The sequence below is a fragment of the Rhinoraja longicauda genome, chromosome 5 (assembly GCF_053455715.1).
Source record: "Rhinoraja longicauda isolate Sanriku21f chromosome 5, sRhiLon1.1, whole genome shotgun sequence".
NCBI lineage: Eukaryota > Metazoa > Chordata > Chondrichthyes > Rajiformes > Arhynchobatidae > Rhinoraja > Rhinoraja longicauda.
Genome location: NC_135957.1, coordinates 49,372,880 through 49,392,048, shown reverse-complemented (window position 1 = coordinate 49,392,048; position 19,169 = coordinate 49,372,880). Strand labels below are relative to the sequence as shown.

At 40.5% G+C, this 19,169-nt stretch overlaps 1 protein-coding gene across 1 annotated transcript in view; it reads right to left on the bottom strand.

The window, feature by feature from the left end:
• Nucleotides 1-19,169, bottom strand: part of eva1aa (eva-1 homolog A, regulator of programmed cell death a) — a 260,962-nt gene that overhangs the window by 80,303 nt on the left and 161,490 nt on the right. The window contains exon 5 of the mRNA XM_078399499.1: nucleotides 16,486-16,629. Within this exon, the coding sequence (XP_078255625.1) occupies nucleotides 16,486-16,629 (144 nt within the window). The remainder of the gene's footprint in view (nucleotides 1-16,485; nucleotides 16,630-19,169) is intronic.

The window sequence follows — 19,169 nt, the reverse complement described above, 5'->3', positions numbered from 1 at the left end:
CTTGTGAAAAAAACTCCTCAAACCGTTTACTGCCAGTTGAATTTGACTAATCCCATCCTACTTTAAAATATAATGAAACCCCTTATATAGCAAGAAAGTAGCAATTCTTTCAATCTTCCGTCTGCACTGCAGTAACAGTGAAGGTGAATTATGGGAGTCAGTAACAATGGGAGACCCTGTAACAATCCAGAGTTTCTGCTTTGAGGTTTGTAGAACTAACAACAGCAGTTCATCGCTCTGTGTCGCCCACTGTAATTACACTCCTTCTTCCCTTCAAATTTAGTATCAATGGATGATGTTTAATTATTGTACACGTTTAATTATTTTTGGTACCAAACTTTGTTCAAAATGAAAAGTTTCTCTCCATGCTTTGCTGCATTAAAACACCCGTTCACATTAGTTCTGCTTTGCTGCATTAAAACACCCGTTCACAAAAGTTCCACTTTTTCATCCACCTACACATAAGGGACAATTTATATAAGGCCAATTAACCTATGGACCCACACATCTTTGGAATGAGGGAGGAAACCGGAGCTCCCAATGGAAACCCACGCAGTCACAGGGAGAACGTGCAAACGCGACACTAACAGCACCCGAGGTCAGGATCAAACCCGGTTCCCTGATGCCATGAGGCAGCAGCTGTGCCACCTATAACCTATTTTTAACAAACTGCCCACAGCTTTGAATAAGTTTCCACCAGAATTCCTAATTCTGACAACTGTCTAACCATTGATTTTCTTCAATTTGGAATATTAAATATTAACTGCATCTGATGCAGAGTTATGGAAGCGAAAATATCAAAATTAAATGAAAGTGAAAATCAGGAAAGATGTGCAACAGTGAATCAATATTACTAGTTTTGCATGATCCATCAACATTACAGTTATCTTGGTAGTTGTTGAAAGACTTAAATCTCCAGGGAATCCCACAGTCAAGTCTGATCTTATGCTTATCTGGTAGACACACAATGCTGGAGTAACTCAGAGGGTCAGGCAGCATCTCTGGAGAGAAGGAATGGGTGACGTTTCTGGTCGAGACCCTTCTTCAGACGGATGTCAGGGGAGGGGGCGGGACAAAGATAGGATGTAGTTGGAGACAGGAAGACTAGTGGGAGAACTGGGAAGGGGGAGGGGATAGAGAGGGAAAGCAGGGACAATCTGAAGTTAGAGAAGTCAATGTTCATACCGCTGGGGTGTAAACTACCCAAGTGAAATATGAGGTCCTGTTCCTCCAATTTGCGCTGGGCCTCACTCCGACAATGGAGGAGGCCCAGGACAGAAAGGTCTGATTGGGAATGGGAGGGGAGTTGAAGTGCCGAGCCACCGGGAGATCAGGTTGGTTAAGATGGACTGAGCGGAAGTGTTGAGCGAAACGATCGCTGAGCCTGCACTTGGTCTCACCGATGTAGAGAAGTTCCTACACATTATGCTTATCTGGTGTCTATGAACATCCACACAATACATTAAATGGCTGGACACGACCGGGGATGGAAATCTTGATATTTCTCTCTTGCTTTCAGTCTAATTTGCAGCACTCCTGCCTGACTCTGAAGTTAATGCAAAAGTCAGCAAAATCCAGAATTAAATTTGCAATTCTTCTATTCTGTCTGGCCTAGTTACATAGCTTGCAATGAATTGAGCTGCAGAGATTCCAGATCATTTATTATATATCATTGTGACCAAAATGATATATAGTCCACTCTGTAGTTAGAACGTTATTTTCGACTAGTTAATAATATTTCCCATTGCAAGTTGCAAAGCATGAGTTTCTCATCCGCAATACATAAATGTTGACGTAAAGTCAATAAGTTCATTTCAAATATATGATTCAGTTTGTTTAAAGAACAACTTCGTCGTAATAAGTTGAAGTAGATTGATTGGGACAACCAGCAATTAACTGATAACCTCATTTACTGCTTTTAATTTCTAGTGTATGGACAATGTAAAAGCTCATAGAAGATAAGGTGAAGCAGTTGCACCATTTGACAAGTTAAATTGGGAGATTTGTGAGCTTTTGCATATGTTTTCAAATTTGTCACAGAAAGGAAAATACTTTGGGGAGAACAGTCAACTTTCTGCCATTTTTACTCTGTTTTGTTCAGCAAAGTACCATTCATTTAAATTTATAATTAGCACTGAAAATGTTTGGTGCAGTTTCCATAATTTGCGAGTGGCCTTACTCTGGCAAAGGAGGAGGCTCAGGACAGAAAGGTCAGTACAGGAATTGGAAGGGGAGTTGAAATGGTTGGCAGCTGGGAGAACCAGGAGGAACAGCACCCCACATTTTGCTTGTGTAGCTTACGGCCCAGCAGTATGAACCTTGAATTCTCTAATTTTAAGAAACTTCTACCTACAGTCCCCTCCACTCCCCCCTTGCTACCCCCCCTCCCCCCGAGTCATTTAACCAGTTCCTCAGTTCCCCATGTTGTATCCATCTTGAGTATATACCTTCCCTAGCCAACAATGGGTCTACCAAGGCATCACTCGTCATTTGTAGACACAAAATGCTGGAGTAACTCAGTTGGACAGGCAGCATCTCTGGAGAGAAGGAATGGGTAACGTTTCGGGTCGAGACCCTTCTTCAAACTGATGTCAGGGAGGTGGGCGGGACAGAGATAGAATGTAGTCAGAGACAGTAAGACTGGTGGGAGAACTGGGAAGGGGGAGGGAATGGAGAGAGAGGGAAAGCAAGGGCTATTTGAAGTTAGAGAAGTCAATGTTCATACCGCTGAGGTGTAAGCGACCCAAGTGAAATATGAGGTGCTGTTCCTCCAATTTGCGATGGGTCTAACTCTGACAATGGAGGAGGCCCAGGACAGGAAGGTCAGATTAGAAATGGGAGGAGGATTTGAAATGCTGAGCAACCGGGAGATCAGGTAGGTTAAGGCGAACTGAGCGGAGGTGTTCAGCGAAACGATCACCGAGCCTGCGCTTGGTCTTGCCGATATACAGGAGTTGACACCTGGAACAGCGGATACATACCGCTGAGGTTGGAGGAGGTGCAAGTGAACCTCTGCCTCACCTGGAAAGACTGGTGGGGTCCTTGGATAGAGTCGAAGGGGGAGGTAAAGGGACAGGTGCTACATCTCCTGCAGTTGCAGGGGAAAGTACCTGGGGAGGGGGTGGTTTGGGTGGGAAAGGACTTGACCAGGTAGTTGCGGAGGGAATCATTCTCTGCAGAAAGCAGAAAGGGGTGGAGATGGGAAGATGTAGCTTATACCCCAGCGGTATGAACATTGACCTCTCCAAATTCAAATAGCCCTTGATTTCCCTCTCTCTCCATCCCCTCCCCCTTCCCAGTTCTCCCACCAATCTCCGACTACATTCTTCCTCTGTCCCGCTCACTCCCCTGACATCAGTCTGAAGAAGGGTCTCAACCCAAAACGTCACTCATTCATTCTCGCCAGAGATGCTGCCTATCCCGCTGAGTTACTCCAGCATTTTGTGTCTACCTCGCGATTTAAACCAGCATCTGCAGTTCTTTCCTGCAATGTGATCATTTGTGGCTGGCCCTGATTAGTCCTGGTCCTTTCCCACCTCCAGCCCTTCACCCTGACCCCCTACTTTCAGTCTGAAGAAGGGTCCCAACCAGAAACGTCAGCTATCCTTTTTCTCTAGAGATGCTGTCTGACCCACTGAGTTACTCCAGCACTTTGTGTCTTTCTTTGGTATAAACCAGCATCTGCGGCTCTTTGGTTCTTCAAGAATTTTGTAGTGTTTTGTTCTTTTACAATTCAGCTAAATTGCTTCTTGTGTCAGCGTTCCATCCCACCCTATTACAGATCTGACACTCCCACCAGCTTACTCAGTAATGATTACACAAATGTTCTATACCTGCTCATTTCAGAGCCTCATATAGAAAGGTACAAGCTGCTCAGACCTATAATATAACAAGTGTTGTGTCAGCTGCATTAACAAGTGGAGTATAGCAGAGAAACCAGGTTCTCAATCCAAGCGGAGAGAGGTTGACATTCCATCTTTTCTCAGCTGTTAAGTTATCCCTAGCAGATGATTTTCCCTACTCCAATTCCAGAAGAGAATCAAAACAAAACATGGTGTTTTCAAGACAAAAGCAGCATTTGGTGTCCATTGTCTATTGTACCAGTCCAAAGCTGAAGGCTACATTGTGTAAAAAGCAATAAAACCATCCACCTGGTAAAGGGGCAAACTTCACAGTGGGTTAATAAATAAGTGAACCTATAATAACTCTCTCAAGGGATCTTGGTTTAGTATTTTATAACTGGCATAATCAGTATACAAATAGAATACAGAGTGAAGCATTTACAAATTGCATTGTAAATTGTAGTGGATGATTTGATTTCAGATCAGTACCTCCTGGGTTAACATCAACAATGTCTCGCCTGCTAGATCATAAGCGCAATCCTATAGCAATGGGCCAATTAATAGCATCTTCAGAAATAAGTGCCAGTGAAACTTGTCAAAAGACACAAAGTGCTGGAGTAATTCAGCATGTCAGGTAGCATCTCTCAAGAACATGAATAGTCAATGTTTCAGGTTGGGACTTCAGACTCTTCTTAGAGAGGATATTCTGGACGGATCGGCAAATGAAGCTATATGGGTAGAATTTAGAAAACGGCAAATACTTTGATGGGACTATACTATAGGTATTCAAAATAGTCAGTGGGATTGGAAAGAACAAACATGTAGATGGATAGCATCAGGGACAATAATAAACAATAATGGATACCAGTACGATAAATAAAGTTTGCTAATGCCATGAAGATTGGTAGAGTTGTTAGTAAAGTTGGGCAGACCAGTAGTGGGTGGACTTTAAACCAGACAAATAGGAGGCAATGCATTTTGGTTTGTCTAATACTGGCTGGAAATGTACACAAATAACAAGGACAATTGAGGCATTGAGGTACAGGGGCCTTGGGGAGCAAATTAACAGCTCCCTGAAAATGACAACATGGGTAAATAGAATGGTGATGATGTTTGGGTTGCTTGCCTTCACAGACAGGAGTATTGATTTAAGAGTTGGGACATCATGTTGCAGTTGCACAAAACACAGATCAGGCCACACTTGGAATAGTGTGTGCAATTCTGGTCACAACATTGCAGAAAAGATGTGGTTGCCCTAAACAGAGCATAGAAGAATCGCCAGAGTATTGCCTAGCCTGGAGGGCTTTAATTACAAGGAGAGACTGGGTATGCTCGGAGCAAAGGTGGCAGAGGGGTGACCCGAGTGGGGTTTATAAAATTACTAGACCAAGTGGACCCGTTGGGCCCAAACCTCTCCTGCATTGGTGCAGCACCCTCTCCTCCCCCACTTCCCCCTCCACTCTCCCCACCCCTCCCCCTCCCCCACCTCCCCCTCTATGCCTGTAGGGTAGTTAGTCACAGGTGGTCTAAGGTAGTTAGTCACAGGTGGTCACCATCTACCCTATACCCTTATTTGACCAACTACCCAATAAACTAATCTGTCATTAGCCTTTCATCATGAACTAACCAAACTTTGAAAATTATTCCCAGTTATTTTGATTCACTTGTCCTGGTGTTCGACTTTCTGCTTCATTGCATTTCCAAGAGAGGAATATACAGTGTCACAACTACATTCAGTAATCAATCAAAAAGTATAATGCCAATGATGGTATTAGAGGATTTTCATCTGACATCCCATAAGAAATCAAGGAATCTTTAACAGAGATTGTGAAATATTTATATTTAAAGAAAATGAATTTCTGAAATCAGTATGAATGCAGAATCTTTAAATTTTTCTGGCATTGATCTGGATTTTCTTGACCAAGAGACATTTACATGTCAGTTCCCTTTACGCTACTCTCACTATTTCATCATATTCCAATGAAAAGGAAACCATACTTTTCTTTTACCTTCCAATACTTTACCTTACCTTCCAATACTTGATTCAAAAAAGGTTAAGCATTGTTGCTGAAGAATACTAGATATAAACTGAGTAGGTGTTGCAATAACATAATTTTATTCTTAATATTCACTAATGCTCCAAATTTTAGTAAAATCCATAATCAATAATAATTCACGCAGCAGCTTCTGTTGTCGTGGAACAGATTAAACAATCTGAAAAAAAAATCAAGTCTTATGAAAATATGAAGAAAAAAAATCAAGTCTTAAAATTTCCTCTGTTATGATTATGCGATTTATGTCATAAATTATTCCATTCTATACTTCAGACTTCCCCTTGTGGGGGAAAAAACTCCACTATTGAAATTGATGAGGTAATTGTGCATTTCAACATGGCTCGAGATATTTCAGTATGGCTCGATATAGACATTTCTGTAACAAAGTATCCTAAAACTCTCAACAGATGTTCTGGCAAATCAGTTCGTTTCAGCAAAGTTTCAGCACAAAATAAAACCCACCTACACTACAATTGCCTGGGACAATGTAAAACAAGCTGTGCCTGGGATGTGTGCAACGGTACACATTTTAAAGAAATTCTGGACCATGGTGTTGCAGGGATAACAGATTCCCATCAGATCTGGGCCAACTCGTATTCCCAGGATCACCATCAAAAAATGGGCTTAGTTTCAAGTTCCCATTCAGTTATTTAAAAACATGGACATTTTCTCAACTTGAGCCTGAGAAAAACTATTTCAAATCAGGAGAACCATCTACATTTAAAGTTGGACCTGTGTTATCAGGGGTGTTTCCAATGCAGCACGCCCATATTCCTTGCACTACAAACCACTGAAAATCCAAGATGACAATAGGACGGAAGACAGCAAGACATCCGAGGACCTTCACGGATGGCAGTACCAAAAATACATCTCCTTAACCAACTAATTTTAAAGATCAACTAAAAGAAAGAAATGCCAAAAAATAATTAACGTTAATTCTATTAAGCAAGTGCAAACACAGTGGGACGTTTTTTTTCTGTTTTTTAAAAATTCTGACATGTCTCAAAAAGGACTTGATTGATCTATTTATCATCAAATACAAATATTGCACGTTGCTGAAGTCTCCAAAAATGTTAGCAGCCAGTTCTAACACTCACCATGCCACTATTGCAAAAAAAATAGTACCTTGATCTGCATCAGGACTGAAGATAGACACAAAAAGCTGGAGTAACTTCGCGGGTCAGGCATCATCTCTAGAGAAAATGACTAGGTGATGTTTCAATTCGGGACCCTTCTTCAGAAGAAGATCCGAAGAAGGGTCTCGACCCAAAACATCACCTATTCCTTTTCTCCAGAGATGCTGCCTGACCCGCTGAGTTAAACCATCATTTTGAGCCTATCTATGGTTTAAATCAGCATCTGCAGTTCTTTCCTACACATTTTGTCTGCATCAAGACGGTCCTTGTAGAAAGCATTCAAAAGCCTTAGATAAATATCAAAGGTATGTCATCAGGCTTAAACTAGTAAGCTGTTCCTCATGTACCTCATATTGCACATGTTTATTCTTAACCAGGGTGCTGACATTACCAACTATTTGATGGCCCATAATTGTGGAGGAAGCTTTTCACTGATATCCTGACATCAGCACAAGTGCAGAAACAACTAACTTTTCAAGTGAGGCAAAAAACAGACCAGGAGAATATGTGAAAAGCAGATGGCATTTCCTGCAGTCGAGCGGTAGTACAGAGACCACACTTGTGTTGGCACATATTTAGTGTGTGCACCAAGATACCATTGATGCCTCCATTGTAGAAGTGGATGGGCCTTACGCTCATCAAACATTCATCAAACAAAGAGCTTCTACAAGCTCACCCAACAGGGACCATTTCTCATATCTCAGGAGCCACTTCTCGCTGAATGAATCAAGATATTCGCCATCAGCCACCAATAAGCCAGCCAAGTCTTTGATTGATTGTTTGAGGAAAATGGTACTTGAAGATTAAGACCTCAGGTTTGCCACAACATTGATGGAGATCGAGAACACAGAACAGTAGCGCACTGGAATAGGCCCTTCAGCCCGCAATGTCCGTGCCAAACATAATGCCCAGATCAATGAAGGCAAGCATACAATACGTCTTCTTTACCACTCTATCTATTTGTGTTGACATTTTCAAGGAGCTATCGACTTGGATTGCAAGATCCCTCTGTACATCAATGCTGTTGAGGGTCTTGCCATTAATTATATACTTTCCCCTTACATGTGCTATGTTTGCATGACACTGGACATACACCACTAACATTGTTTCCGCAAAATCCTGTAAATTAAACGGAAAGGTGAGCAAGGCAGCATCAGCATCTTCTCCAAGGCCAATATTCCCAGTACTGAGGCCCAGTTAATTCTGTCAGCTGTATAGGATAGGCCATGGTGTGCACATGCCTGATACCAGATTCCTAAATGAATGCTTTATTCCAAGTCATGTCAGGAACAAGACTACCACGGCAAAAATGTAAAAATTCAGAGATCTTTGCAAAGCTGCCGGGAAGAAATGCAAACATCCTCACTGTCTTCTGGATATTTCTGGCCCATAATTATTCCAAAGGAAAGAGCAGTGTTCATTAGGGCTTGCGAAGGCTAGAGGTCATGTGTCAGGAGACTGCAAAGGTCATTAGTCAACTAAGCCTTCAAAATTGGAGAGGATATAAACAAAACAGAAACATTCAGCAGATCAAGCAGCATCTGCGAAAAGACATTCAACACTAGATCAAAGACCCTTCATCAGAACTCGGGAAAAGTCAATCATCCCCTATCTTGAGGGTCTCCCTCAGAGAAAGATTTCATACAAACAATATTGTTTAAAACTCATTTTGAGTGTTTTAATTTTCCCTCATCAAGTATAATATGGATGTATATCATCTTCTGCGGTGGACTTACCAAATTAGAATTTAGAAACATCCGAAATGTCTCTGTGAATGATTCCAGCATGCTGTGTTATTGACATTTTTTCCCCTGAAAAGCACATGGAATCCGATATCCTTTCAACCACTTTGTACATCCATTTAATCACCAGAATGTGCACCTCGGTCACAAGAGCACAGATGAGAGCTTGTGAGATTTCACCGCTCCCTCTTTCAAACACCGTGAATTCACACTAGTTGTTTGCAATGTCTACCTATTCTAAGTCATGTCCATTACCATTATCTGGGTGTATTAACGTGTATGGTATCGCTTTGCATTCCTACTGTGTGAAGAAACATTGCACTAAAACCAATGCCGGTTACAATAAAGAAAGACAAGCTCTGTGCAATTATCAAGTAATAACCATTGAACTCCTTCCAAAGTAAACGGACATAAAGGTGTTTATCTTTGCCCACTGTATCTCTATTCTAACTACATATTACTTATTAACTTGTAATACACAGCAGTCAATGTTTGATCAGAAATGCATTTCACAAAGTGAGCAGGTTATCCCGATTCATTTCTGCAACTCCTGTTCTGAAGTACAATTGAATTTTACTCGTGAAACATTTAACTCGTATTAAGCCTTCCATCTTTTTCTGGCATGCAGCTTTGCTTAAAACGTACAGACTAAGTGAAGAGCATGGGGCATGTATGTCCTCCACATCAATGCACCATCTAAAATAAAATAAATAATGAGATCTGTATGTGGTAGAAATATTACTGCACAGGAAATCATAAATGTCAGATTTCTATTCTTAATATTACCTGAATATGAATAACTATCGCCATATCCTTTGAGTCTCCTTTGAGTGGCACTATTCAGATGGGATCAGTTTAATATTCCATTCACTCATCCAGTAAGATTTCCACCCCAGTAGGGGTGATTAAAGAGAAGTGAATATGGCCCCAATGATACCAAGTTCCATCTAATAAAAGTCTCATGTTCCCATATTCAATGGTGGTGGAAGACAAGCAAGTGAATGAAAAACATAGCCTTTTACCATTCGTTCCAAATTATATCAAGATGAATATGTAAATAAAGCAAACTTGGCAACTACATAAATATTTACAACATTGGTGACTACCTGACAAGGTAAAAAATGAACGGTGCATGACAAATTCAAACGAGCCAATTGTCTCCTATCAACTAGCTCTCAATCGTCTGTAACTATTTACAATGGTTTGAGACTGATGCCTGTTCATTGATGATGATTAGTTTGGACAGCCACGCCCAATCCATTTGACCCCCTAACTACAGCTATGATCTAAACATGGACAAAAGAGTCAAACTCCAAATGTGATGCGAGAGTTGCTCCCCTTGACATTAGGCAACATTAGGCAACATTAGACTGAGTAGGGCATGAAATGACCCCAGTAAAACTGAGGCCATTGGGAGTCAAGATGATAAACTTCCATTGAGTGGAGTTTTCCTTGTACAAAGAAAGATAACTACCAACTTCAACTGACAGATTTTTCGTTGTTAGTTTAGTTTAGTTTATTCTCACGTGTAGTGAAGTACAGTGAAAAACATTTTGTTGCACGCTATCCAATCAGTAGAAAGACTATACATGATTCCAATCAAGATGTTCACAGTGTACAGATACAGAGTAAAGGGAATTATGTTTAGTGCAAGATAAAGACCAGTAAAGTCCAATTAAAGATAGTCCGAGGGTCTCCCATGAGGTCGATTGTAGCTCATGACCGCTCTCATCCTAGAAACTGGTGAACATTTCCTAAAATGTTATCGTTACATAATCTTTTTAAACATATGTATCATTGCATCAATGGCCAATTTAAGCCATTATTAATAAATGGCCTTATTTTGAAAATATTATCATAAATATGACACACTCTACACGATGAATAACAAGTTACACTGTGGAGCATGTGAATTGGAAAACAACATGGCATGAATAACATTTCCAGCACCCTACAAAGAAAAAACATTAAAAGCAAAACAGTCCTTATAAGATGTAGCCTAACAGTGAGTTAAAACAGACTCAACAGGAAGGACCATGTAAACATTATAGTAATTAATTAGACACTTCTTATCCAATCATACAAACATCAGAGTATAAAAGGCAGACTTGAACTGCCTTCTCTTACCTGGGCAAGCCAAAGTTGATTCTTAGAGTAGTCAAACTGTTTGCTGCATCAAGGAACTACACAGAATATCCCTGGGTTGGTTATGTGAGGAAGTTTATTACATGAAACTAAGCCTTTCCTCAATCCATTGTTGAAAATAATCAAATTTTGACATTTACTGGCACGTTTCACTTTGCTTACAAATCTTGCAAGATACAGTGATAACATAACAAAGTGCTTTTTTTTTAAACCCAATGCCTCTGTATGCCTGCTAGGCATGTCATTGACTATTTTCAGGCTCCACAATATCATCTCTCGAGAGCTAGCAACAAAACAAGTCTGAAAATAGAGACACATTCTCTCCTCAGGCTAAGGTTTTCTGTTCCATTGACTTTCAGAATTTCTTTCACAGTTGCATAACAATTTAATTGAATCATTGCAATCTTCAATAATTTCACCATTATTGCACTTTTAAAGATGGTGGAAATTTACATTTAGCACTCCCTTCTGTTTATGCGCAAGTTGTTAAGTCAACAACCTTCAGAATTGCACACAAAACTGTGAGCAAATCTCAAATGTTCTGAACTATGCAGGAGCAGAATCACAAGTAAAATAACATGTTTTCTTTTTAACAATAACAATAAATGCCAAAGTACTCAACAAGTCAGGCAGCATCTATGCAGAGAAAAAGAGTCCATGTTTCAGGTCAATGCTCTTCATCCCAACTGGAAAAGGAAGAAGTGTACGTTAAGTTTCAGAGAGGAAGATGGGTGAAGAGAAGAGAATGTCAGTAATAGGGCAGGGACCAAGGTTGGCCAGGTAACAATTTTTTTTAGCGTCAGCATTTCAAGAGAAAAGAAACAAAAATAAAATGTTGGAACTGTTGGATGCAGAGCACAGCAATTGCTGGACAAATGAAACAAGAGAATGCTGGAAATGCAACACCTGTGGAGAAAAGAAATCTAAGATAATTTGGACAAGATCATCTTTCACTGGAGCCAGCCAGCTCTTACAGGTAAAGCTAACAGCCTGACCTTGCTAAATTTAACATCAAGATTTGAGGCCTGCAGCAGGCCCAGAGAGAAGATGAGGGGCTGTTGCTCAAGCTTACATTTGGCACCATTGAAACAGTGCAGGAGGCTGAAGATAGAGAGCTCAGAATGGGAGCAGGATTGAGAATTACAGTGACAAGCAACTGGAAAATTGGGGTTACTTTTGCAGATTAAAGGCAGGTGCTCTGCAAAGCAATTATCCAATCTGCATTTGGATTCTCTGGTGTAGAGGAGACCACATCATAAGCATTAAATGTAATACACTACGTTGGATACTGTTAAAGTGAATAGCTGCTTATCTTAGAAGGAATGGTGAGGACCCTAGATGGTGATAAGGGACAAGATAAAAAGGCAGGTGTCACATCCCCTGCAGTTGCATGGGAAAATGCACAACAAGAGTAGTGGTTGGTGGAGATGGAAGAGCAAATCAGGAGAAAGGAGCTGGTAGAGCTGCTGCCACAGAGCGTCAGAAAATTGGGTTCACTCTTGATCTTGGGTGCTGTCTGTGTGGAGTTTGCGCATTCTCCCTGTGAACACATGGGTTTCCTCCAGAGTCTCAGATTTCCTCCCACATTCCAAAAACATGCGTGTTGTAGGTTAATTGGTTCTGGAAAAATGTCCTTTATGTGTGTGGAGTAGATGAGAAAATGGGTAAAATAGAAATAGTGTGAACAGGTGTTCGATGGTCAGTAGGAATTCGGTGGGCTGAAGGGTCTGTTTCCATGCTGTATCTCTAAAAAAATGAAATGGCCACTTTGTAATGCTGAAAGAAGAGCCAATGAGAAGATATGAGATGGGAATCTTGTTGAAGTGATGAAAATTGAAAAAGATGATTCATTGAATAAGCAAGCTGCAAGGATAGAATGTGAGAACAAGGAACATGTTCGATGTGGAAGTGGAGCTTGAAGCAAAAATGCCAGAACTAGAAGAAATGTGGTTGAGAGCTCTGTCAAAGGTAAAGTAAATGCCATGGATAACGAACAGGTTAGACATCTTCAAGGCACTGATATAGAAAGCCTGGTCATCAGAACAAATATGACCAAGATGAAGAACTAAGAATGTACTCCTTCTGGAAAGGAGCGCCATGACAGGTGTAGGGCCGGTGGGACTTGTAATGGATATCGATCACTAACCTATACCCTAAGGAGACAATGACGTCAAGAATGGGAAGGGAAGAGCCCGCACTAGTGCCTTTGCAACGTCTTCCTTTGTCCTTACATTTGATTTCCATCACTTCAATATGATTCCATTGCAAGCCATGTCTTTTCCTCCTCTTTCATAATTCAGAAAGGGGTTTACACCGGAATCATTAACTTTATTTCTCTTTCCACGGCTTCTACCCGACCTGTTGAGTGTTCCCAGCATTTTCAAGTTTAAAAAAAATATTTTTGTGCATTTCATAAATCCTTTAGGCAGTTTTGGATGATTGATCTGATCAATACCACAGGGTGTCGTTATTTTAACGGGTGGGCAAGGGTTGCAAATTTTAGAGAATTCTCCACTTAACAACTGGATACTTTAGCATACGATACCAACCGTTTAATGTCAAACTCCCCCTGCTGGAGAGGAATATAAGTTACAGATATAACTGCATTGCCATACATTATGAGAAAAATTTGGTGTAAACCAGCATCTGCAGTTCCTTCCAACACATAAGAAAACTTAGGTTCTCAATCTTACATTGTTAATTTTAATTGCCTCATTTGGAAACAAAATGTGTTGACACATTTAGAAGCTATTTGTTTCTTTCAAAGAAACTCAAGTGGTAATAGGGCAAAGTATATTTTGCATCTATTTTGCTAGAAACGGGCTGATTGTATCAAGACATTCCAGGGTTAATCTAATATTAATATTGTTGAAATTTCTGATGTTATGAACACCACAGATGGGAACCTTTGCCTAACATGCTCCAGCAAGTTCACATAATCAGATCAGATATCAAAGAGATGTAGATTCATTATGATACTGAAGCAGTCCATTCGGCCCACTGAATCCATGCTTGCTTGCTGTAGTCTCATTGCTGCACTCTTTCATTCAGTAATGCAAACTATTTTTCTTTATGTGCCTGTCAAATTCCCTTATGGTAGTTCTGACTAGTAGTAAATTACAGACCATCTCTACTCTGCATTAAAAAGGCTTCTCTTCACATTCCCTTCGGATCTTTTGTCCATCAGTTTGGATCTACACCTTTCATCATTAGGCTGGCACCAAGGAACTGGCACTGTGCTACAAAACTTGAATTAGCTATAATTTAACATTAAATTTTCTTCATGATAGAGTTATCGTGAGTGCTGAAATGTTATTTGGAATCAGACGGAAGGAGCTTCCACTGAATTGTAATCATTGTTTGTACATAATGTCATATATGTTATCGGAATGGGAATGGGGAAGATGGTAGGAATAGTAATTACATTGTGGTAACCAAGGGAAGGTATTTCATATCGGAGCAATTCTTCCTTCACAATATTAAGACAGCCATGGCTCAGTGGAAACCCTCTATTGTTATTTAGCCGTCCCAGCCTGAACATCATCGATATCGACACTTGCCACAACATCATCGATAGCAATTCAGTGTGAAGAATCGTCAAATATCAAACAAAATCAAGTGCTCATTGGCATTGAAGGTTCACTTTTCAGTATCAAGCCTATTCTAATGAACCTCAACTTCATTAGTAAGTTTGTTTACAAGTTTGAATTTTAAAAGATGGCGTTTAAGCAGTAGTGATCAGCAATAACAATCGTGCTTCAAAATGCCATTTAATCTATGGAATGTTGCTGAGAGAGGAAATGGTATTTAAATGCAACATTTCCTCATCTTAAAATGTAAGAACAATACTTATTTTGTTTGTCTTCTAATTTAAAAGTCAAACAAAAACATGGCTCATCACACTAGCTGAAAAGTAATAGATAATAATAGACCATGAAGAACCTGAAATTATTACTTAAAAGTAACTAAATTAGAGATGAGGCCACAAAATATTAAATTCATGGCTTACTCTGGACATTGTCAGATGGGAAACTATGGAGCAAAGACAGTGGCAGCGAAACAGGGCAACCTTTTGAATACAGTTCAGGAAAGGATGAAAGCATACGTTGAAAAGGTTTGAGGACAAAAAATAGAGGGTGTGACTACATTTATAATCTTTGAACCATCATGCCTTGTAAATATAAATTTACATTTATGTTCCCTGAAATTGGAAGACTAAGTTTGGTTTCCTTTTACCTAGCTGAAAATCAGCATCACAGTACATAGATGTATAGTTTAAACCCGAAGGCAGACACAAAATGCTGGAATAACTCAGGAGAACAGGCAGCATCTCTGGAGAGAAGGAATGGGCGACATTCATAATGGTAAGACTGAAGAAGGGTCTCGACCCAAAACGTCACCCATTCCTTCTCTCTGCTGCCTGTCCTGCTGAGTTACTCCAGCATTTTGTGTCTATCTTTGGTGTAAACCAGCATCTGGAGTTCCTTCCTACATATGTAATTTTACCCCCAATCTCTTTGATTTAACATGAAAAAACATGAACTGCCAACATCTATTAAATAGTGTACAGCATTTAGAAAAATGCTGAAGAAGGGTCTCGACCTGAAACGTCACCCATTCCTTCTCTCCCGAGATGCTGCCTGACCTGCTGAGTTACTCCAGCATTTTGTGAATAAAAATATTTAGAAAAATGGGCTAAAAAAATAATAATTCTGTACTTAAAGATGTGTGGCTGCATAATCCGGCAGCCAATGGCATGAAATGCATTAGTACACAGAGACATTCCACCCTTTAGTACAGAGCAGAAGCACTGGCTGAGTGATTTATGATTGTGGTATGATAGTGTGGGGAGGGACCAATTGAATACCGCTGGTAGCTGGTAATTATTTTTTAAAGTAATTTTAAAATCAGCTTTTTTTAAATAAAAGGCTAATCTCAGTAACGCTGACTATGAAATTAGATTGTCATAGAGACCCAGTAATACCTTAAAAGAAAGTAAACCTGCCACATTTACCCAACTTGCCCAAAGGCAAGTCCATTTCCAACATAATCAGTTCAAGGGTAATTACAACTGGAGAACCAATCACTCTTTTGCTAGCAACGTTCACATCAGGGACGCATTGAGAGACTGAGATCGAGTGCTGCTGGAAGGTCCAAAGACGCTCTTTGGTCTGCCCGAGTTATGTTGACCTCCCAGCGGAGCGAGCTGTCCGTCAAGGAATGTTGCCGACTGGCCCGCTGCAGACTGCAGAGGTTCACAGAGCTGCAGACCACAAATATAAAGCCTAGCACTCCAACCATCCAAGAAACACCCTCCATATTTTGATTCCAGAGCTTCATGACTAAACAGTTTCCACCGTCACCACATCAAATCCTGCAGCTATGTAATCAACAAGGATGCTATGTTTTTCTAAAAAGTCTGGGTGTCCAAGGGGGTGGGAAGGGATGATATTTGGAAAAGTTTTCTGATCTTCTCAAGCACTCAAAACTTTAAATCAGATTTCCAAAAGTTCAATAAAGAGCTGTTGGATTTTGATCACCTTCAGAGTGAATGAAACAGTCTTACCGCAGGTATAAATAACGTTGAGGAATTTGCGAATGCCCGGATAGCAGGGATCACCAAACTCATAGGAACTGGCGTACACGCTGCAACTTCTCTTCCTGTGGCATCGTTTAGTCATAATCTGTAAAGCTAAGGTTGACTGGCAGTCTGGAAGAAAATAATAATAAGACATAATTAGAGGTTCACAGAGCTGCACGAGGTTTAATTATTCCAGCAACTACTTGTTAAGGTTATATTCATTTTCAGACAAAAATTCACAGAGAACTTCAGTCAATTTTTAAGTAATAGTAAAACACACTTTAGATAATACTTGGAAATCTAATTTAATCAATGGTATAAAATCACTACATTCACATCCAGTTTGGCCTTTCATGCATGATAATACTTCAATTAAAATAAAACATTCAGATCCATGTTAAAAATCAAGTGTAAGAAAAACACTTCCATTTATTTATCCTTTTGTCTTTTAAAAACAACCATTAGGACTTCACAGATAACACACATTGTGGCAGATACATGACTGGATGCCTAATTCAGAAGCTTGAACAAATGATCCAGAGGATGCAGGGTGAAGCAGCAGTTTCACAATTTGAATTCTATTCATGTTATAAAAAATCTTTGAAGAAGTAAACAGTAGGGCAGACAAAGGAGAGTCAGTGGATGTTGTTTACCTAAATTTTCAGAAAGCCTTTGATAAGGTGCCATGTGTGAGGCTGCTAAGGAAGATGATGCCATGGTATCAGAGGGCAGATACTAGCATGGATATCAGGTTGGCTGGATGGCAGAAGGCAAAGAGTGGCAATAAAGGGGTCTTTTTCTGGTTGGCTGCCAGTGACTAGCGTAGTTCCACAAAGGTCGGTGCAGGGGCCACTACTCTTCACGTTGTATATTAATGATTTGGATGAGAGGATTGAAGGCTTTGTCGCCAAGTTTGCGGATGGGCAGGTAGTGCAGAGAAAGCAGGGACCCTGCAGAAGGACTTGGACAGGTTGGGAGAGTGGGCAGAGAAGTGGCAGATGGAATATAATGTAGCAAAGTGTGGAGTCATGCATTTTGGTAGTAGGAATAAAGACTATTTTCTAAATGGGGAGAAAATCTAGAAATCGGAGGTGCAAAGGGACTTGGGTGTGCGAGTGCAGATTCCAAAAAAGTTAATCTGCAAGTCGAATCGGTAGTAAAGAAAGCAAACTCAATGCTAGCATTTATTTCATAATGGCTAGAATACAAAAACAGGGATGTAATGCTGAGGCTCTATCAGGCACTGGTCAGGCCACATTTGGAGTATTGTGTGCACTTTTGGGCACCATATCTGAGGAAGGATGTGCTGGCCCTGGAGAGGGTCCAGAGGAGGTTTACAAGAATGATCCCAGGAATGAGTGGGTTAACAAATGACGATTGTTTGACGGCATCGGGCCTGAACACACTGGAGTTTAGAAGAATGAGGGGGGACCTCATTGAAATTTGCCAAATAATGAAAGGCTTAGATAGAGAGGATGTTTCTACCAGTGCAAGAGTCTAGGACTAGAGGTCAGCCTCAGAATTAAGGGACATTCCTTTACGAAGGAGATGAGGAAAAGTTGATTTAGTCAGAGGATGGTGAATCTGTGGAATTCTTTGCCACACAAGGCTGTGGAGGCCATCAATGGATATTTTTATGGCAGGATTAGATTGGGGTTATGGGGAGAAGGCAGGAGAATTGGATTGGCGGGAGAGATAGATCAGCCATGATTGAATGGCGGAGTAGGCTTGATGGGCCGAATGGCCTAATTCTGCTCCTATCACTTATGACCTTTTGATCTTACGAAGCTATCAAAGGTAGACACAAAATGCTGGAGTAACTCAGCGGGTCAGGCAGCATCTCTGGAGAGAAGGAATGGGTGACGTTTCGGGTCGAGACCCTTCTTCAGACTGATCGGGTATCAGGTAATCTGACAATATAACACCACCTGATGATCTGGTCTGACTATTCATCGCATAATTTTCAAGCCCCAGAATGAGATTTAAATCAACAACCTTCTGATTCAGCAGTGCAAGTGCCATCAATGAGCTTTGTTGAAACCCAGCATCATATTCTACCGGGTTTTATGGTCAGGGTAGATGATTGAGCAGTTTGGTTTCTCTACAAGATGAATTTGCCTCAAAATACTTGAGGCAAGGAGCTCGTGTCTCATTCCTGACACATAATGCATATGGCTACGCATATTCATAGAAAACATAGAAAACATAGAAAATAGGTGCAGGAGGAGGTCATTTGACCCTTCAAGCCAGCACAGCCATTCATTGTGATCATGGCTGATCATCCACAATCAGTAACCTGTGCCTGCCTTCTCCCCATATCCCTCGATTCCACTAGCCCCTAGAGCTCTATCTAACTCCTTTTATGGGCTTTATCAAAGCTTTTGATAGGTTTCCATCTCTGGAGACTTAGCTGTGGTTGAAGCTCATGATGCACAAATAAATATAATTGAACCAGCTAGAACATTTCCTGAGTGTCAGGGAATACAGAGTAGATATAGTGGGCAGCAACTCAAAATGGCATGTTATGTGCCTCGGACAGCATCTTTATTTTTTTAAATCACTTTACTCCTGTCATTCATTACTTTTCTTATCATCATCACTGCTATCGCACGAACAGTTCTGATATACATTTTCATAGTTATAGTTGACATGACACCATCCTGACTTTG